The sequence below is a fragment of the Gossypium raimondii genome, chromosome 1 (assembly GCF_025698545.1).
Source record: "Gossypium raimondii isolate GPD5lz chromosome 1, ASM2569854v1, whole genome shotgun sequence".
Taxonomy (NCBI): domain Eukaryota; kingdom Viridiplantae; phylum Streptophyta; class Magnoliopsida; order Malvales; family Malvaceae; genus Gossypium; species Gossypium raimondii.
The window spans coordinates 35,289,588-35,311,804 of NC_068565.1; the positions used below are offsets into that span (position 1 = coordinate 35,289,588).

Consider the following 22,217-nt stretch of genomic DNA (forward strand, 5'->3'; position numbering starts at 1 on the left):
TGCTACTGTAGCGAAATCGCGTCCACGAGGGCGCGATTTGACACTATTTGCTCAGAAACATCAAAAAAAAATTATTTCCTACATGACTAATCAGAGCGAAATCGCGTCCCACGGTAGCGATTTCACAATTCTTCTCATATAGCATCCCGGTATCGGCGATTTTATACTATTTCCTCGAAAACGCCAAAAAATAATTTCTCACATGACCATCAGAGCGAAATCGCGTCCACGAGGCCACTATTTCACAATTTCTTCTTAAATAGCATCCTAGTAGAAGCGATTTCCCACTATTTAACCGTAAACGTCAACTCGAAAAAAATTTTCCGGACCCTAACTCCTAAAAAGCCCGCACCTAAACCCTAAAAGCCATAAAACCCAAGCGTAAAATCGGGGTCAAAATCGCGTTCCGATCGCGCTAAGTGAGGAGGTCGCGTCAAGTCAATACGACTGCCGACTTGAAGGAAATCGCGCCTCAAGGAGCGATTTCCTTCCACGTCGGCAGTCGCTACCGACGTGACGCCACCTTTTCTCGCCTCGCCCCCGACATCGCTCGACGTGGCGCGATTTTAGGGAAATGGCCCATCCAAGAAATAATTAAAAACCGCCTATTTCGTAATTTTATAAAAAATTGGCTTTTTTGGTAAATCCTCACAAAATGGATAGGTGTCCCACTGTCTTTTAACGGGATAGTTTTTATATATAGGTATATATACACAATTTAATTTTGTATTCTCAATAAAATTAAAAGTTTTTCTAGTATCGTTAGTTAAATTAATTTGATGGATTTTTTATTTAATCGGTTCATAAATTAATTTAATTTTAACTAAATAAATTATTAAAATTGTATAAAAAATTAAAATATAGAGTTCCAACAATTTTGGTATGCTTTAAATTAAATTTAAAATAAAATTAGTAAATAAATGATTTATAGCAGTTTGTGTAATTCTTTTTAATTATTGAGCAGGTCATAATGATTTTTAATGTTTCGCTCATAAATTGTTTGGCAGACATTTTTTATAAAAATTATGCAATATTAAATTCCAGTAGCAACCAGAAAAGAATACGCTGTTGTTTTCTTTTAATCCAGAAAAAAATATGAATTGCAACATGCACAAGGAGAAGAAAAAGTATAGTAATGCTTTCAATAAAAGAAAACAAGAAAAATATCAAGCTATTTGGAAGTTTGTTCATAGATATTTTTCTTTTTCCTGGATAGAAACTGCATTGTATTGTAGGGTTATAGTTCATTGGTTTAAGGGGGTTCATCTTATCTTCCCAAACTTCATCGTCCTAAACACCATCCTTCCACATCTTTCTTCGAACAAACCCAGGAACAAAAATCCATGGCTTCCACTTCAACATCCTTGATACCCTTACGAGGACATGGTCGAAAAGCCAGTTTCTCTTCATCACCAGCAAAAACTGCACTAAAAAAAGCGTTGAGATTTTCATTTTCGTCAAGGTCAAGTGTAGTTATATGCGTTAAATCTTCTAGCGGTGCAGTGAAATATAATGAAGTGGTTGTTGATGAAGAGATGGACAAGATTAGGAGACTTCAAAATGGGTCCGATGTTCGAGGGGTTGCATTGGAAGGCGAAAAGGGTCGAACCGTGGACCTTACCCCACCAGCCGTGGAAGCCATAGCCGAGAGCTTCGGAGAGTGGATTATCAAGGCCTTGCAAAAGGAACGAGGACGTCCAGTGGAAGATGTTACAGTATCACTTGGCAAAGACCCTCGAATATCAGGAGCATCTCTGAGTGTAGCAGTATTTGCAGGCCTTGCTCGAGCTGGTTGCTTGACATTTGACTTGGGCCTTGCTACTACACCAGCTTGTTTTATGAGCACATTGCTGCCACCATTTGCTTACGATGCTTCAATCATGGTAGAGTAAAAAAAGCAGTCTTCACTAAAATCTGTGCTGAAAAAAAATGTTAAAACAACTACAGTAAATTTGTATGTAATTTGTGTTGCAGATGACGGCTTCTCACCTACCCTACACTCGCAATGGTCTGAAATTTTTTACAAAGAAAGGAGGTTTAACTTCGCCGGAAGTGGAAGAGATATGTGACAAAGCTGCTCATAAGTACGCCAACAGGCTCACAAAAGTGTCGACCATGCTTAACTCTCCTCCGAAAAAGGTTGACTTCATGAGGGCTTACGCAAAGCACCTACGGGACATTATCAAGGAGAGAGTGAACCATCCTATTCATTATGATACTCCACTCAAAGGATTCCAGGTTTTATCTCTATCTTTTGGTGTGCTTGCTATTTGTTTTTCACGTACTTTTCTACGTTAAATATTGCATTTTACCTTGGAACTCTATTCGGTTCTCACTCTTTCTTTTTGCATCCAATTAGAAATAGTAGGAAACTTCAAATATAAATCATATGGTGCTTGTTAGGCTGTTGGCTTATCGAAAAGGGAAAATGATTTATTTTACCTCTAATTTTACAAAATAAGTTATTTTAGTTATTTATTTAATTCTTTTATCTCTTTTAACTCTTAATTTTGTATTGTTTGTCAAATTTCTTTAAAATATATGGAAAATTTAACGTGTGTCCACTTTGCTAACGTGATTTAAAATTTTAAAATTCAAAAAATTATTTTAAAAATTAAATACTATTAAAATTATTAAAAAGTATAAAATTATAATAAAATATTTTTAATTTTAAAAATAATCAATTGCTGATGTGGATGCCATATATTAACTTTTGATCTATTTTGGGTGATTTGATAAATAATATAAGTTTAATGAGACAAAAAGTTAAATGAAGGACTAAAATGATTTTTTTGTAAAATAGAAGGTCAAAAAAGTCATTGTCTATCCAAAAACAGGCCAAGTTTTCGTGTGGTCAAGAATTCTTCTAGTAAGAGGGCCATATCTGTGGAGATCAGGCTAAGGGCTTAGTTTGCTGAAGATCCTAGCCCACGTAACACAGTGGCAATATATTTATGCATCGTTACAAGCTAATTAATTGCCTTGACATTACACCTGATTGCAGATAATTGTAAACGCTGGAAATGGATCAGGAGGTTTCTTCACATGGGATGTGTTAGACCAGCTTGGCGCAGATACATTTGGTTCTCTACATCTCAACCCTGACGGGATGTTCCCCAATCACATCCCCAATCCCGAAGACAAAACTGCAATGGCATTAACCCGAGCCGCTGTGCTAGAAAACACAGCTGATCTCGGCATTGTTTTCGACACTGACGTAGACCGCAGCGGTGTGGTCGACAACAATGGAAATCCCATCAATGGTGACAAGCTTATAGCCCTCATGTCCGCCGTTGTTTTGAAAGAACATCCCGGTACCACCATTGTTACTGATGCTCGTACAAGTATGGAACTTACAAGGTTTATCACTGATAGAGGCGGCCATCATTGCTTGTATCGTGTCGGTTACCGGAATGTTATCGATAAGGGGGTTCACTTGAACCAGGATGGCGTTGAAACACATCTCATGATGGAAACTTCAGGACATGGTGCACTCAAAGAGAACTATTTCCTGGACGATGGTCGGAAACACACCTCTTGTTTCTTAATGATCTTTTTTTAATTCTTTTCCAGGGTTGAATTAATCTAAGGTTTTGATTTTCAATTCCTTTAGGGGCTTACATGGTAGTGAAAATCATCATTGAAATGGTACGCATGAGGCTTGAGGGATCAGATGAAGGAATAGGTAGTCTAATAAAAGATCTTGAAGAGCCATTGGAGTCCATAGAGCTTAGGATGAATATCATCTCCGAGCCTAAATATGCAAAGGCAAGAGGTAGAGAGGTGATTGAAGCATTTCGGTCCTACATTGAGGTATCATACATCTCGTAAAATGAGAAGAAATTAATAAATAAATGAACAAAACTGAACTTCATCTGCTAATATATAATTGCTTGCAGGAAGGTCAGCTTAAAGGATGGGAATTAGACGCTTGTGGAGATTGCTGGGTAAGCGAAGGTTGTCTTGTCGACTCGAACGACAGTCCAGCTGCCATTGATGCTCACATGTACAGGTACTACAAAACATCTCTATCAGATTCTTAGCATTTACAAACAATTGTTTCAACCGAAGTTGTGTTTTGATGTCTATAGGGCTAAAGTTTCAAATGAAAAAAATGAAGAGATTGGTTGGGTACACATAAGGCAGAGTATCCACAACCCAAATATTGCTATAAACATGCAATCATCGGTTCCGGGAGGCTGTCAACTAATGACAAAAGTTTTCAGAGACAAGTAAGGCAAATTAATTAACCAAAATATCTACTGTGTTGAATTTTGCTTTCTCTGTGATTAATATTGTTGATGACCTTGAGAATTTCCAGGTTTCTCTTGGCAAGTGGAATGGGCAAAACCCTTGACTTTTCTCAGGTCGACAAGTATGCCAGACTGGGGAAAATGGGCTAAGCAATGATTCAATTACATAAATTGTATATATAGCATATGGGAACATCCAAGGAAATTGTACCCTGTCTGTGTATTGTGTGACATATACAGAGGTTGTATTTCAATGTATAGTGAAGACTGTATACTATACTATTGCTGTTTCCTCATTTTGGAAATTAGAAGAAAAAAATTACTATTAACTTATGATATGAGGAGATTGCTCACTTCTTCCTCCTATTTAGTGGTGAAACTCTGAAAATTATTTCACACAGCGTTGTTTATTTTCATGAGTATTCAATATTATGGATGTTTTTGTTTCAAAAAATTATTAGGGTTATTTTGATAATTAAATAAAAATTAATTTCATTTAAAGAGATTCATGCATTAAATGAATTTATTTACTAAATAAAATGATTTAAATGAAAACCTATATCGTCATAGTTAAAAATAATGGAATCATAAAAGCACTTGCACTTTTTAATAAAAGATTGCATATTAATATAATGTTTATTATTTTTATATAAATATTTAAATGATACAAAAATACAATGTCTCAAGCCTATCATTTTATTTAAAATTTAATTTTAATGAAATTTTGTATAAATATAATTTAAATAATAATTTTATTATTATAATTATTTTATCGAGCTTCTGTACTAAAAAGTTTATTTTAAGATATATTTATCCTAATGATTAAATTACAATTTCTAGTATTTTAAATTGATTAATTTTTTTAAATTTTAATATTTAAAACTTTTCATCTAAACCCAAGAGTTAACTATACCAGGGTTTCAAAATTATGGGTCAAATTCTAAATGGATTCTAAAGTTCAAATGTTTTAATTAATTTCTCAAATTATGAATCAAATTTGAATTAGTATCATTTAAAATTTATTGATCAATTTTACCCATAATTTAAGATAATTAATCCTAATTTTAACTTTTTAGAATTCAATATTGTCTCGGGTCTAATACTATTTTATTTGTGAGACTATCGAGACAAGGTTTAACACAAATAGGAGTGTGTAAAATAAATTCTAAATCGAAAAATCAAGTGAATCGAATAAAAATTCCAATTTTTTGGTTTATTCAGTTTTTAATTTAATTAATTTTTTGTTTGGCTTAATTGGTTTATTCAATTAGTTTTTGATTTTGACATTTTAAATCGAAACTGATTAAATAGATTAATGCCATAATCCATTTACTTACATAAACCCAAATTTAAATATTAAATCCAAATACCCATTAAATTTTAAAACCCAAACTGATAATTTGAATTTTTTATGATATTCATTTTAATTTTATCATTTAATATATAAAAGAACTCAAATTGATATATATTTGTTAAGAACGGTAAAAGACATGAAAATGGTATGTTGGCCATGTAAGAAAATAAATATTTTTGAGTTTATTAAAATTGTTTGCTTTAATTTTTAATATTTTATAATAAATTTGAAATACAAATAAAAGTAATATAATATACTTAATTGAAGAAAGAAGATAATTATGCAAAAAAAATATAAATATCTCAATTAAAGTTTTTTTTCAATTGAAAAATCTAAAATCACCGAAATTATTATTATTATTATTATTAACAATTTCTTTTAATTTACTCCCGCATTCTCACGCGAATTGTAGCAGCAGAACTATTTAAACTGAGAACATAGGGAAGTGTCTGAATCATGTAAAACTTTATTATTATTATTATTATTTCTTGAGCAAATTGCCCACAAGAATTGATGCCAAACTTTATTTAATTTTCCCACAAATACAAGCATTAGATGCATTAGGCAACGTAAAATATAGAAGGTTGAAGCAAGCATATAACCAAGCAAACACAGGATTAGATAAATGCATAAAGCAGCTGTGACAAGCAGCAGCTTGTTATTTTGTAGACGCTAGTTTAAACAACATTCTAAGCTTGAGCCAGGTAAGCACCGATCAGTTTGATCAGTTGGATTCCCTCATCAAACAGTGACTGTGAAGGTGCAACATCCTCATTCAGCTTTACGTATACTACACTTAACCCTACTTTACATCCCTCCCCTAATGGAGTTGCCTCAAATTTGGCTGTGAAACTGCTGAACTCATTCTTCAGGTCACCTTCTATCAATCCATAACTGACCGAGTGGTTAATCGGATCAACCAAACTCACAATCATCTTTGCAGATTTAGTATCCCCATCTACACCCACAAACGAAAATGAATATGTTATGTAAAGATTATGTGAAAAATTAGAACGTCGATAATGACAATGTATCGCAAAGAAAAAGAGAAAGAAAAATAAAGAACACACGATTTTTACGTAGAAACCCTTTCGGGAAAAATACCACGCGCAGAGGAGAAGATAATTCATTATGTCGAATTCGAATGAATACAAGAGGAGTAGGCTATGTCTATTTATAGGCTTGAAAAACCATATTCTAATAGAAGGAGTGTAGTAAGGTTGAAACACCTTATTCTAATCAATATCAAATAGATGAAGTGTAATAAGGTTGAAAAACCTTATTCTAAAATAAAATAAAAGAAGTATAGTTCTATATGGATTTTATTTTTATTTTATTTTATCACTGTGTTTTATTTTAACAAGGATTCGGGTCACTCAATTCTAACAATCTCCACATTGACACGAATTCTTCAACAAACAAGTTCTTCATCACGAACTTTCAACGAACAAGTTCTCCACCTCTTTCATAAAAACCCCTTAAGGGTTTAACTTCAACAATGAACACCAATCAAGTCTAAGCAATGCTTAAACTTGGTTATGGGAAGTGACTTAGTCATCATATCTGCAGGAATTTCATGAGTACTAATTTTACTCTCAACAATATCACCACGAGCAATAATATCACAAACAAAATGATATCGAACATCAGTGTGCTTTGTTCTCTCATAAAACATTTGATCTTTTGTAAGGAAGATGACACTTTAACTATCATAAAATACTGTACTGATTTGAAGGTCATCATTGAGTTCACTAAAGAGTCCCTTCAACCAAATGACTTCTTTACAAGCCTCAGTAATCGTCATGTACTCAGCTTCAGTGGTAGACAAAGCGACTGTAGTTTGCAAAGTGGCTTTCCAACTGATTGCACAACCTTCAATTGTAAAAACATAACTTGTGAGAGATCTTATTCTATCAAGGTCTCTAGCAAAATTAGCATCAACATACCCAATGACTCCATCTCTAGTTCTTACTATTTGTAAGCAAACATCAGTAGTACCTCATAAGTATCTTAAAATCCACTGAACTACTTTCCAGTGTTCTTTATCGAGTTTCATCATGTATCTGCTAACTGCATTGACTGCATATGATAAATCTGGACATGAACAAACCATAGTATAGATGAGAGATCCCACTGCACTAGAATATGAAACATGTGACATGTACTTAATCTCATCATCTGATTGTGGAGACAAATACGATAAAAGTCTAAAATGGGCTGCTAAAGGAGTACTAATAGGTTTAGCACTCTGTATATTGAATTTGCAAAGAACTTTCTCAATGTACCCCTTCTGACTTAGGTACAATTTACTTGCTTTTCTATCTCTAAGAATCTCCATACCAAGTATCTTCTTTTCTGGTCCCAAATCTTTCATGTCAAATTCTTCACTTACTTGGGTTTTGACATTTATTATCTCTTCTTTATCTTTCGCTACTATCAATAGGTCATCAACATAAAGGAGTAGATACAAAAAAGAACCATCACTGTTTTTCTTAAAGTAAACACAACTATCAAACTACTTCTTTTGAAATCATGAGAAGACATAAAGGAATCAAACTAATTGTACCACTTTCTTGGTGACTGTTTCAGATCGTAAAGGGACTTTTTCAGCAAGCAAACATAGTTTTCTTTTTCTAAGACTATAAAACCCTCTAATTGTTGCATATAAATATCATTCTTAAGTTCTCTATGCAAAAATGCAGTTTTTACATCTAACTGCTCAAGCTCCAAATCATTCATGATCACAATACCAAGCAAAGCTTGAATCAAACTATACTTCACAAGTAAGGAGAACACACCTATGAAATCCACTCCTGAAATTTGACTGTAACCCTTTGTAACAAGCCTTGTTTTATATCTAGGTTCTTCAACTCCTAGAGTCCCTTCTTTCTTTTTAAACACTCATTTACAATGAACAATCTTTTTGCCTTTAGGAAGTTTCACAAGATTCCATGTTCTATTTTTGTGGAGTGATTCTATCTCCTCTTGCATAGCAAACATCCACTTTTCTGAGTCTTTACAGCTAACCGCCTCAAAATACTTAAATGGCTCTTGGTTTGCATCTATATCTTCAGCCACATTTAAAGCATAAGCAACTAGATCATCCTTGGCATACTTTTTTTGAGGTTTAATCTTTCTTCTAGTTACTTTTTTCGCGATAGAGTATTATGGTGAAGAAGCAAATCTATTCTGAATTTTTGTACTGGCTTGAGGAGTCGACTCTGTTGTAGATTCTGGATTAATCTGATGTTCCACTTGCTTTTGATGTTCTCTATTGGAAGAGTCTTTAAGAGATAAGTTAGGTAGCATAGTAGTTTTATAAAAAAACAATATCTTTGCTAATCACACCTTTTCTATTTTCAGGACACCATAACTTATACCCTTTTACACCAGCTTTATAACGAAGAAAAACACATTTAATGGATCTCGGTTCTAATTTTTCATTATCAACATAAGTATATGCAGGACACCCAAAGATCTTTAAATCAGAATAATCAGTAGGACTACCAAACTATACCTTTTGTAGAGTCTTTTTCTCAATGGCAATGGATAGAGATCGGTTGATCAAAAAACATGCAGTAGAGGTTGCTTTGGCCCAAAACGACTTCGGTAAGTTAGCATTCAACAACATACATTAAACTTTCTTCATGATCATTCTGTTCATTCGTTTTGCAACACTATTTTTTTGTGGAGTATGGCGAACTGTCAAGTGTCTCACGATCCCTTCTGACTTGCATAGTTCATTAAACTCATCAGAACATAACTCTAAGCCATTTTTTGTACGAAGGTGTTTTATTTTTTTTCTTGTATGTTTTTCAACCATAATTTTCCAATACTTAAATGCAAAAAACACATCACTTTTTTGCTTTACGAAAAATGCCCAAACTTTTTTGGAAAAATCATCAATAAGTGTTAGCATATAGTTAGCTCCACCTCTCGTAGGCATTTTGGATGGCCCCTATAGGTCAGGATGAATATACACCAACAATCCCTTCGTGTTATGGATTCCTCTGGTGAATCAAACTCTCTTTTGCTTCACAAAAATGCAGTGCTCACAAAACTCCAGTTTGCAAATTCCTTGCTTATCAAGAAGTCATCTTTTACTCAATTCTGCCATGCCATTTTCACTTATATACCTTAGGTGCATATGCCAAAGTCTAGTAACATCATAATCTGATAAGGAAGAGGAAGCGACAGATGCATCACCGGTAACAGTATAACCTTGCAAAACATATAACTTGACAGTCTTTCTCTATCCTTTCATCACAATGAGGGAACATTTGGAAATCTTCAAAACCTCACTTTTAGTTGTGTATTTGTACCCTTTTGAATAAAAAGTACTTAACAAAATTAAAATTCTCTTCAATTTTGGAACATGTTGCACGTCACTAAGTGGTCTGACAACTCCGTCAAACATCTTAACTTTAATCATTCCAACACTTACGATTTTACACGAAACATTATTTCCTATCAAAATAACACCTTCAGACACTATTTCGTAAGTTGTAAACCAATCTCGATTGGGACTCATGTGGAAGGTGCAGCCCAAATCAAGGATCCACTCCTCGCTCACTTTAGAATTGTTGATAGAAGCGACTAAAAATTCACCATCGCTGTAGTCTTCTACAACATCAGCTTCATCAGATTTTTCTGTTTGTTTTCCCTTTTGATTCACAACCCCCCTTTTGATCTTGTTTTACAGTTTATAATAAGCTGATTTAATGTGCCCTTTCTTCTTGCAGAAGTTATAAGTTTTACCTCTATTTGAAGATTTTGATCTACCCTTAGATTTACCGTGAGGATTCCATTCTTGTGTCCTTCCATGACCATCATCAGTATTCTGATATTGTCTCTCACAAATAATGAGACCCTCTCCTTGAAAGTCAGGTTTAACCATAAGATGTTTCATCTTATCATACGAGGTCAAAGAATCATAAACCTTATCAACTATAAGAGACTCGTAGCTATATAAAATCGTGTCACTAAAGGTTGAATAATATGGGGGCAACGAATAAAGTAGAATCAACCCTAGATATTCCTTATCATACTGAACCTCCATGGCCTCCAAGTTTGACAGAATTTCTTTAAACACTGTTTCTTCCTCTAAATGATGAGCATAAAGATGCTGTTTTATATGCAACTTACTGGTTAGAGTTTTCGACATACATATTTGTTCCAGCCTCTTCCATAATACAGCAACGGTCTTCTCCTTCATCACATTCTGCAAAATTTCATTAGACAAATGTAGATGTAACTGTGTTAATACCTTTCGATCTTTATGCCTCTTCTTTTCCTTCATCAATGTCGAAGGCTTCTTATCTATCCCTAGTAGGGCATCCTCTAAGTCCATCTATGCAAGAACTGCCCGTATCTTTATCTTCTACAACGTGAATCAGGTGTTGCAATCCAACAGCGAAATTTCATACTTCAAAGATGCCATTACCATGAATGAGATGAACAACTCGGAAGCTTTGATACCAATTTCTGAAAAATAGCCTGTCAATAATGAAAATGTATTGCAAAGAAAAAAAGAAAAATAAAGAACACATAGATTTTTACATGGAAACCCTTTCGGGAAAAAAACCAGGGGTAGAGGAGAAGATAATCCACTATGTCGAATTCGAATGAATACAAGAGGAGTAGACTATTTCTATTTTTAGTCTTGAAAAACTATATTCTAATAGAAGGATTGTAGTAAGGTTGAAACACCTTATTCTAATCAATATCAAATAGATGAAGTGTAATAAGGTTGAAAAACCTTATTCTAAAATAAAATAAAAGAAGTGTAGTTCTATATGGATTTTACTTTTATTTTATTTTACCGTTGTGTTTTATTTTAACAAGGATCCGGGTCACTCAATTCTAACAGATTAATTTATAACCAGGGAAGTGTAATTTGACTTACCAAGCACGTAACTCCATTGGATGATTGAACCCAAACTTTCCCACACTTCATCTAGCAAATCACATGCTAGAATAACTTCAGGGCCGATGCAAAGTAACTACCTTGGTGAATTGCATATCACTCCATGAAATATTTTAGCTGAAGCATCGATTTCTACGTTAGCCTCCAGTGTGTCTGAACACTAAAATTTTTATATCTGAAGCAAGTTTTCAAGAAACTACTCGAGTTTTAGCAAAAGCTACTCTCTGGGGTCGCATTTATTTATTGAAAGGCCTGAAAAAAACATTGTGCTTGGGGGTGTGATACTCACCGGTACCCGATTCAAATGATTAGTGCATTGGTCACTGCAATATAACAACATTCTTTTGGAAAAAAAATTCTTCGAGGGAGAAACGAGAGATATTTTCTTCCACCACTGATAATTATTTAACTCTTGCATTTCAAACAATTTACATGATACATCAGGTCGCTCTTTTATAGGTATAGATGTAACAACCTATTTTTGGTAAAATCAGAATAGTGATTTTGGGACCACAAAATCGATGTGAAAATATTTATTTTATTATTATTTTAATGCCTACAGTATATTAGTAAGGTTGTATAAAAATTTTGTTAAGAAATTTTAGCGTTTGCATGCCTAATTAAGTAAAAAGGACTAAACCGTAAAAGGTGTAATAGTAGGATTCTATTAGTTAGAGGTATCAAATAGCTATGAAACTTTAAAGTTAGAGGACTTGAATGGTAACTAGACTATTAGTGATGTTATTGGATGTATATGGTTTGGTATTAATGAAATTTTGGTGTTAATTAAAAGTTAAATAAGTAAATTGGTAAATAAAGTTAAAATTAAGTAAAACAAAATCCATTTCCTATTCATTAATCTTCATTATCGAATGTAGAAGGGAAAATAAAACATTTAGAGTTCTTGAGTTTTCGGCAAGCTTTGGTGTGCATGGAAGTGTTATTTTGTTTCATTTTTAATGATTTTTTACGTTTTTGGGATCATTGTAACTTAATCTAGCTAGCCCAGGGACTAGTTTGTAAAACTGTTAAGGGATTAGGGGTATCAAAGTACATCAGTGTTGGTAGTTCTTGTTCTCTTTAGGGTCGTGGCAAGTATAATTGGCTATATAGGTTGTTATGGTACATTAGGATAAAAATACTAAACTATGATATTAGGTACTTTATGAATATTGTAAATAGACATCTTTTAGTACAATAAAAAATGTTTGGAATTGATCACTTATGGTTTGTTTTGGCTTGTGAATGATTGAAGTTCTATACTAGAAATGGATCAAAGTTTACATGTTTTAGTTGTTGTGTTTGACATGTATATATGTAGTATTATGGTTGGTGAACTTTTGGCATTTTGATGCTTAAATGGCTGGTGTTGAAATGGTCAAGTAATGGTATATTTTGAATGACCAATTTGGTATGTTTGATTATGATTTGGCATATGGTCAATTGTGCTAAGGCTTGGTATGGAAATAGTTAGTTGTGTATGGTTGATTCATGAATAAATATACTTATGTTTAGAGTGACTTAATGATTTATGATTAAGGTGTCTTTTGGAATATTGGTTGTATGGATAAATGACCTATTGAATTAGTTTTATTATGCATGTTTTATGTATGTTTTAAAGCTTGATTGTATGTGCAAATGACTTGTAGGTGTTTACTTCAGTTGGGTGAAAGAAAGGGCTTGATATTGGCATATTTCTTGTCCACACGTCCAAAGACACAGGTGTGTGTCTCAATTGTGTGTGACACACAGCTATGTGACACAGCTTTGTGTCCCCTGTAGGTTTCAAAAGGTTACAAGTTAGGCAGTTACTGGGCCTAACACAGGGCATGGCACACGGGTGTGTGAGGCCATTCTGGAGTTACATGGCCTGGCACACGGGCATGTGGCTTGGCCGTGTGACCCAAGTCAGAGAGTTACATAGGCTGGGACACGACCATGTGACCCCTACAGTGTGAAATTTTCTATCTTTTTTTATGATGTTCTAAATATTTCTGATTTAGTCCTAAATAGTTTCTAAAGTGTTTCTAAACAAGGAAATTAGACTGTAGATGAGTATGAATAAGAATTTGTGCTATTAAGCAAGTATGCTCGTAAGATCGTATCAAATGAGGAGGAAATGTGTATCAGATTTGAAGATCGGTTGAATGATGAGATCCATTTGGCTATAGCAGCATTAAAGTTATGGGAATTTATTGAACTTTTTGAGCGGGATCAAAAGGTTAAAGAGATTTGTAAAAGAAAACGACATTCAGATTCAAGATTTAGAGATTATAACAAGAGAGGGTCATTCAAGCCTGCTCAAATATCTCTATTAAAGAAATTTAAAAATGAAACAAGTCGATTAGCTGATCCTTAAGAGTTTGTTAACAAAGAGAATCGGAGGCAAAGCATTTTTCAGTTAGTCAACTTTCCGCGGCGAGTGCTGGAAGTGTAAGAAATATGGAGAGAATTGTTTCGGTGTGTGATGAATACAATAAAAAGACATTTTGGAGAGTGTTGATCAAAATCGAGAGCTTGTTTCCATTGTGGGTATACTGACCACTTTATTCGTAACTGTCTTAAGAAGCAAAATGATTTCAGGAATTAATCAAATAAGCCTGAAGCAACTTCTCAGAGGGGTAGACAATCTAGAAATGCTAGAAATACTACTCGCAGTCGAGGAAAGAACATCAAGATGAATGAACAGTCTGAAGCGAGAACACTGACTAGAGCTTATGCAATTCGGGCTTGTGAGGAAGTTATGTAGATCATGCCCACTGAAAATTAGGGGTTACGATTTCCCAGCTAGTTTGATGTTGTTACCTTGTGATGAGTTTGATGTAAATCTGGGTATAGACTAGTTGACACTGCATGATGCTATTGTAAACTGTAGAATAAAACATATTATGCTAAAATGTCAAGATGGTAAATAGGTTCGAATTGAGTTAGACAAACTGGATGGTTCATCTAGTATAATCTCTACTATGATGGCACAAAAATATGTTAAAAAGGGTTGTCAAGTATATCTCGCTTGGATAGTTGATTCTAGGGTTTCAGAATTGAAATTAGAACTGGTTTCGGTGGTATGTGAGTTCTCGGATGTGTTTCCAGAGGAGTTACCAGGGCTACCTCTGACCTAGGAAGTTGAGTTTGGTATTGAGTTAGTGTCAGGAACATCTCTGATATCAATAACTCCATATAGAATGACACATACAGAATTGAAACAGTTGGAGGCACAGTTGTAAGAGTTGACAGATAGGGGCTTTGCTCGACCCAACTTTTCTCCTTGGGGTGCTCCTGTTCTATTTGTTAAGAAAAAGAATGGATCTATGCGATTATGTATTGACTATCGACAACTCAACAAAGTTATGACCAAGAACAAGTATCCATTATCACGTATTGATGATCTGTTTGATCAGTTGAAAGGTGCAACAGTGTTCTCAAAGATTGATATTTGTTATGGTTATTATCAGTTGTGAGTTAAAGACTCAGATGTGCAGAAAACCACGTTCAGGACCAGGTACGGACATTATGAATTTCTTGTGATGCTGCTTGGCTTGACTAATGCACCTACAATATTTATGGATTTGATGAACAAAATTTTCAAATCGTACTTAGATAGATTCGTCGTGGTATTCATTGACGATATTTTGATTTATTCACGGGAAGAGTTAGAGCAGGCTAAGAATTTGAGAATTGTTTTACAAACTTTGTGTGAAAAGAAATTATTCGCTAAGTTTAGTGAATGTGAATTTTGGCTTCGGAAAGTCAGTTTTCTAGGACATGTGGTATCAGCAGATGGCATCAGAGTTGATCCGAGCAAAATTTCAGCTGTTGTTGATTGGAAGCCTCCGAGAGATGTATCTAAGGTTAGAATTTTTTTGGGTTCAGCCGGTTATTATCGAAGATTCGTCAAGGGATTTTCGATGATTGCTACACTGTTGACAAGATTATTGTAGAAAGAGGTTAAATTTGAGTGGTCTAAGAAATGTTAGCAAAGTTTCGATCAATTGAAAACATTGTTAACTGAGGCATCAGTGTTAGTTTAGCCAGAGATGGGTAAAGAATTCATGATTTATAGTGATGCATCGTTAAATGGTTTGGGCTATGTTCTGATGCAAGAGGGTAAAGTAATAGTGTATGCTTCTAGATAGTTAAAACCACACGAAAAGAATTATCCAATGCATGATTTAGAGCTTGCTGCGATTGTGTTCGCTTTGAAGATTTGGCGACACCATTTGTACGGTGAAAAATGTCATATCTTCATAGATCATAAAAGCTTGAATTATTTAGTGTCACAGAAAGATTTGAATTTGAGACAGCACAAATGGCTCGAGTTATTAAAAGACTATGATTTCATCCAGGAAAAGCTAATGTTGTTGCTGATGCTTTGAGTAGAAAATCTTTATTTGTTTTGCGAGCGTTAAACACATAGTTGACGTTGATTGATGATGGGTCGATCTTAGCTGAGTTGAAAGCTAGACTAATGTTTTTACAACAGATTTGCGGAGCTCAGAAATGTGATGATGTTTTGATAGCTAAATAGAAACGAATTGAAATGACTCCTGATTTAGACTTTCAGATTGGATCGAATGATAGTTTATACTTCAAAGGTAGAATTTGCATTCCAAAAAATTTAGATCTTGTTAAGAAGATTTTGGAGGAAGCATATAATAGTAGCTTGTCTGTTCATCATGGTAGCAATAAAATGCACGGTAATTTGAAACAAATGTACTGGTGGCAAGGTATGAAATGAGAGATTTCTGAGTTCGTATCAAAATGTTTAATGTGTCAGCAAGATAAAGCTGAACATCAGGTACCTTCTTGTTTGTTACAGCCAGTGATGATTCTGGAGTGGAAATAGGAGCGTGTCACGATGGATTTTGTATCGGAATTTCTTTTATCTCCGAGAAAAAAGATGCAATTTGGGTCATCGTAGATCGTCTGACGAAGTTCACACATTTTATTCCAGTGCGTACAGATTTTTCTCTTGAGAGATTAGCCGAGTTATATGTTACTGAGATTGTTAGATTGCAGGAGGTGCCAGTTTCTATCATTTCCGATAGAGATCCGCGGTTTACTTCACGATTCTAGAGCAAGTTACATGAGGCTATAGGTACTCATTTGTATTTTAGTACTACATTTCATCCTCAGATCGACGATCAATCTAAGCGATTGATAGAAATACTCAAAGAGATGCTTCGATGTTGTGTTTTAGAGTTTGAAGGCAACTGGGAAAGATTTTTACCGTTAGTTGAATTTGCGTACAGCAACAGTTATCAATCGAGTATAAAAATGACACCGTACAAAGCTTTGTATGGTCAAAAGTGTCGAACTCCATTGTATTGGACTGAAATCAGTGAGAAAAAGCTTCACGGAGTTGATTTGATACGAGAAATTGAAGAAAAGGTTACAGTGATTCGAGACAGTTGAACAACCCTTACTTCAATATTATAAAATAAGGTTGGGGATGTTGAACCTTCAACTTGATTCAAGTTTAAAATTGGCAATTTGGAGGGTTTATTGTTAGCTTTTATCAGGTGAATGTAAGGCCCAATATTTTACAAATTTTCCATTCTCTCTCTATATATTTTGCACTAAAAAAAACCACTTTTCAATTTTTCCGATTTTAATATTGAACAAATTGATTCTTTTTTAAAAAATAGAGTAATTTAATTTCTTTTAATTTTGAAAACAAATAATTAAAGATATTTAATCACGATGTTAATGTTTTTCCTTGATTGTACATACGTTTTATTAATATAATAAATTTAGCCCTCAAAATTTACACATTTTGTCCATTTGATCTTGATTTAACAACTTGAGCCCGCAACATTTACACATTCTTTTAATGTGGCATTGCTTTAACAAGTTTAGCCCACAATATTTACACATAATGAACATGAAGGGCTAAATTTGTTATTGTTTTAATTAAAATCATGTACAAGTGACAAAAAATATTAACATCGCGATTAATTATTTTTAGTTACTCACTTTTTAAATTGATAGAGATGAAATTACTCTAATTTTTTAAAGAGATTTATTGGCTACATGTCAAAATTGAGAGGAACGAAAGAAGTGTTTTACCTTTGCAATATTATAAAAAAGTGGTAAAATTATGTTTTAACCTTTATTATTTTGATTTTCTCTTATAAAATTTGTAACCTAATCTAATCAGTATATATTCTATAGTAGGATTTGAAAGTTAAATTGGTAATTTAACTTTTGTGACATTGTTTAATGGTTGTTATTTGGCACCATAAAATTAGTGCCTTATTAAATTCTTATTAATAAGAAAAAATTGATAAATCTTTTATACTAAAGTTAAAATTTTATCAAATATAAGAATAAAAAATTATCAAACATGCAATTTAATAAATAGTTTGTTATTATCATAATTAAAAATATATATTCTAAATCAATAACATAATTAGTGTAAATATAATTATTTTGGAAAGGAAAATAACTTACTTTACCCATACATATAGGTAGACATTTTAGGGTTTGATTTTCAAAGGAAGGTTTCTCTTGGTTAGCAGGATTTAGGATCGGTTTAGATTCCATAGAGCAATTGAATAAGCGTGTAATTATTAAGATAGTAATTATATATATATATTTTAATTACAAAAATTATAATTCAGTAGGCGTGTTTGGTTCATAGAGTGTAATTACATCGTAATTTCCAATTTCATGTTTGGTAGTACAAATTGCTATTACACAATTACGTATTTTATCTTTTTAAAAAGATTAATTACTATAAAAATTATTAGTATGATAATATTAATTTCGAACATATAACAAGAATTAAAACCAAATCATCATATGTATTATGTTAGTCTAAAAAGTAGTTGATAAAATGATTGCCAATAAAAATAACAAGAAGAATAAACATCATATGCAATTTTATCTAATCATTCTAGTGTAAAAAAAAACCCTTTTCTATTTTCATAATTAGCATCAACCTTATAATATTTGAGTTCATAGTCCAAATAATATGCAGCTTTCTAAGTGTGTAGGATGGCAATTGAGGTCCAAGAATACAAGGATGAGTGGGTTGTCAAGCAAGAAGCTCGGTAAGCCAAAAAAGCTGCCAAGTTCGGAACACGCTTGACGTCATGACGAGGAGCTTCTCGTCGTCACGATGACGCGATGAAGAAATGGGAAGAATGGCACAGGGGAAACATCGTGATGAGGAGCACTCCATGTCCTAACGACGCGACAATGGGCAGCCGAATCGAAGTTGAATTCTTTGGATGACACATTTGGGAAATTTCCTTAGATAACACATCTTCCATAATTTGATATGGAAAATTAGGCTTTCCCGGTATACTTAAGGAGCTTATTCTCAAGCAAACTAGTGTATTTTTCATAGTTTTTTTTGTAATTTTTAGATTTTAATTTAAGAATTGTCTCGTTTTTACTCATTTTGTGATCCAATTTGGCCAATGGCGCCATTGGGGGCCCCAACATGTGGTTGAGTGGTGTAGGGATGCGTTAGAGGTTGAAAATGAGCGAAAATGAAACCAAAGGAAACAATATTGCGATATCCATACCTTGGAATTGAGATACCTCCAATAGGATTAAAGATTGGAGACAACCCTTTAGTGGTATCACGATATCCACCTTCAAAGAAGACCCCCAAGGTTTGGAACTGCCTTAGGTATCGCGATATCCTCTTCTGAGTATCTTGACATTAACATTGTGAAGGGGACAAAATTGGACGCAAAAGGTAGTCTTGGTCCACTCGATCCACTAATCACCCAAGGCCTGTGTAGGGGCAATTTTGACAACAAAAATTCATCAACATTCAGCTTAAAACAATCAATTCTGGCTGAGGAGGAGACACACACATTAGTTTAGCTCTTAGCTTTAGTTTCTCTAGGTCTTCTCTTAGTTTTTTTGCTACTTGTTCTTAGTATTCTTAGTGTTAGTTAAGTTAGTTATAACTGAAGATTAGGTTTATTTACACTTTCTGTTCTTATACCTTGGTTGTAAGACATTTCTAGCTTTAGTTTAATGTATTTTAGTTTCTTTTACCTTAAATCAGTTAAGTTTGTTCCGTTTATATTTATTGCTTTAGATTTTCTGGTTGAATGCCTTTAGTTTCATGTTCTTTAAGTTTTCTTGCATAAAAATCTAAACTTTTATATTTTTTCTTAAACTTTACTTTAATGTTTTCTTTGCCTTTCATTTTCATGCCCATTCTCTTTATTTTCAGCATAAACAGCTAAACCTAAAAAGGGGGTTGGTAAATTGAGATGTGGGTAAGTTGATTTTTTTTGGACAATAGACTAAATCGTAATAAATTGGACTAAATTGAATAGACCTAAAAACATAGGAAGCGACTCCCCTAAGGGAATATTTAGACAAGTGAGACCGAGAGGTAATCTTGTTGTGCACCAATTCATTAGTCTCGAAATTAACCAATGAGATCGAGAGATAAATCAAATTAATTCATTTAAGTTGGTAAACTTAAGATCGAGAGATAAATGAATCCACATAGTAATTTAAGCGATTTAAGTCTCTCATCCGAATATCGATGAACCACATTAAAATCAACCAACCACCGTTAGTATTTTATTGATTAATCTCTTTGTTTTGTACTCTTTACAATTTGGTCCCTAGATTAACATAATTAATTTTCTTGCAAAACATTCTTGTTATGATTTGTCATACTATAAAATCATATCAGTAGCCGCTTAAACTCTTTAGTGTGTGATATTTATCACTCAATCGCCATCTCCTTTGGGTTCGATCCTTGGAATACTTTAGTGTTCTATTGTTACACTATAAATATTATAATTGACTTGTACTCTTACAGTAAAACTGCGCTTTAAAATTATTTTATAAAATCATTGGTTTTATGTGCATGTACGAACACTATCAATAGAATATTTTATTTACTGGTACCTAAGTGTATCTTGTGTTGAGTGGTCACCAAGTAGGCTGTTGCCTATATAAGCAACCTTAGGGTTATCGGAATTGTAAGCAAACCTAGGCAGACAATTTTTTTTTCTTTTACTCTTGGACCTAAATTGACATCCTACACACTTAGAAAGCTACAAGTTATTTGGACTATGAACTCAAATAATATTATAAGGTTGATGCTAATTATGTAAATAGAAAAGGGTTTTTTACACTAGAATGATTAGATAAAATTATGTATGATGTTTATTCTTCTTGTTATTTTTATTGGCAAGCATATTTTCATCTACTTTTTAGACTAATATAATACATATGATGATTAGGTTTTAATTATGGTTATTTGTTTAGAAGTTATTTTATCATACTAATAATTTTATAGTAATTAATCTTTTTAAAAATAGAAAATACGTAATTGTGTAATAATAATTTGTAATACCAAACATGAAATTGGAAATTACAATGTAATTACACTCTATCAACCAAACACATCTATAGAATTGTAAATCTAAAATTACAAAAAAAAAATACTACCTTAATACTTACACTTTTATTCAATTGCTCTATGCTATCCAAACCAACCCTAAATCTAGTTAACCAAGAGAAACCTTACTTTGACTATCAAACTTTAAAATGTCTACCTATATGTATTCATAAAATAAGTTCTTTTCCTTTCCAAAAATAATTATATTTACGTTAATTATTTTATTGATTTAGAATATATATTTGTTAATTATGATAATAACAAACTATTTATTAAATTGCTTGTTTGATAAAAAATTATTCTTATATTTGAAAAAATTTTAAATTTAGTATAAAAGATTTATCTTTTTTTTTCTTCTTATTAATATGAATGTAATAAGGCAGTTTCATGGTGCCAAATGACAACCTTTAAACAATGTCACATAAGTTAATTTACCAATTAAAGTTCAATAGTAGACTTTGAATTCGATCAAAATTAATAGCAAATTTTGAGAGTTGATCTTAGTTTGCAAATGTACAATAGGTTACCATAGCCAATGAATCTTCATAAATAAATTGTGCCTCTTCTTAAAAAGTTCTTAGAAATTCTTGTTCTTTTCTTACTTTCTTCATTTTTCTACTTCTGGTGGTGAGAAATTTTATCACGACCATTCACCATGACTATTATTATAGTCCAATTTACTACATCCACGTCAAAGATTATGTCTTTCGAATTTATGACATATTGTTACATTCTCTTCACGGAATGGTTACCTTTCGTGGTTAAAAGCTTTTGTTCAATCATAAGTAAATTTTTTCATGATATTGTCACCGTAGGAGGAGTACATTTGAATAATGAAAAGTTGAATAAGTTCTCTCTTGCAAGGTTCTCATTAGGATATTTTTTCACATAATTTTAGTTGAGAACTTATTCTGAATACTGTAGAGTTACACTCACAGTTTTAAAAAAAATTTGCAACTTCAGGTGCATCTAACCATAATGAGCTTTAGATAGATTTACCTTATTCTATTGCTTATAAGTTGATCTTTCACAGTCAAATATTTCACTTTCAACCCCTTAATGGGGATGATGAAAAAAAATATTACAAAGATGGTCACAATCAATTAATTTATAACAAGAGTAATAAATATAGATCAATAACCCAATCCTTTTTGATTCATATGAAATATAATCTTTTCTCCATTCATAATCCCAATATAATATCCATTATAATGAATATATTTTAAAACTAACGCATTAACCAACACAAATTTTGTATTTTTAGATATTGATATATTAGCTATTCGGAGCTTTCAA

At 33.0% G+C, this 22,217-nt stretch overlaps 3 protein-coding genes across 3 annotated transcripts; 2 read left to right on the plus strand and 1 right to left on the minus strand.

Moving 5' to 3' along the window:
- Window positions 1-1,155: 1,155 nt before the first annotated feature.
- LOC105785692 (uncharacterized) lies at window positions 1,156-4,649 on the plus strand. The gene is made up of 7 exons (XM_012611813.2): window positions 1,156-1,883; window positions 1,975-2,238; window positions 3,005-3,521; window positions 3,614-3,813; window positions 3,900-4,012; window positions 4,092-4,232; window positions 4,322-4,649. Exons 1-7 carry the CDS (start codon window positions 1,344-1,346, stop codon window positions 4,401-4,403), a joined length of 1,857 nt encoding a protein of 618 aa, XP_012467267.1. The 5' UTR covers window positions 1,156-1,343; the 3' UTR covers window positions 4,404-4,649.
- Window positions 4,650-6,296: 1,647 nt separating this feature from the next.
- Window positions 6,297-10,957, minus strand: LOC128032453 (MLP-like protein 43). The gene is made up of 3 exons (XM_052620611.1): window positions 10,874-10,957; window positions 10,774-10,828; window positions 6,297-6,565 (listed from the first exon to the last, which is right to left on the minus strand). The coding sequence occupies exons 1-3, from the start codon at window positions 10,955-10,957 to the stop codon at window positions 6,297-6,299; spliced, it is 408 nt and encodes a 135-aa protein (XP_052476571.1).
- A 5,116-nt stretch (window positions 10,958-16,073) lies between these two features.
- On the plus strand, window positions 16,074-16,609 carry LOC128032461 (uncharacterized). Its single transcript, XM_052620634.1, has 2 exons — window positions 16,074-16,260; window positions 16,353-16,609. Exons 1-2 carry the CDS (start codon window positions 16,074-16,076, stop codon window positions 16,607-16,609), a joined length of 444 nt encoding a protein of 147 aa, XP_052476594.1.
- The last annotated feature ends 5,608 nt before the right edge of the window (window positions 16,610-22,217 follow it).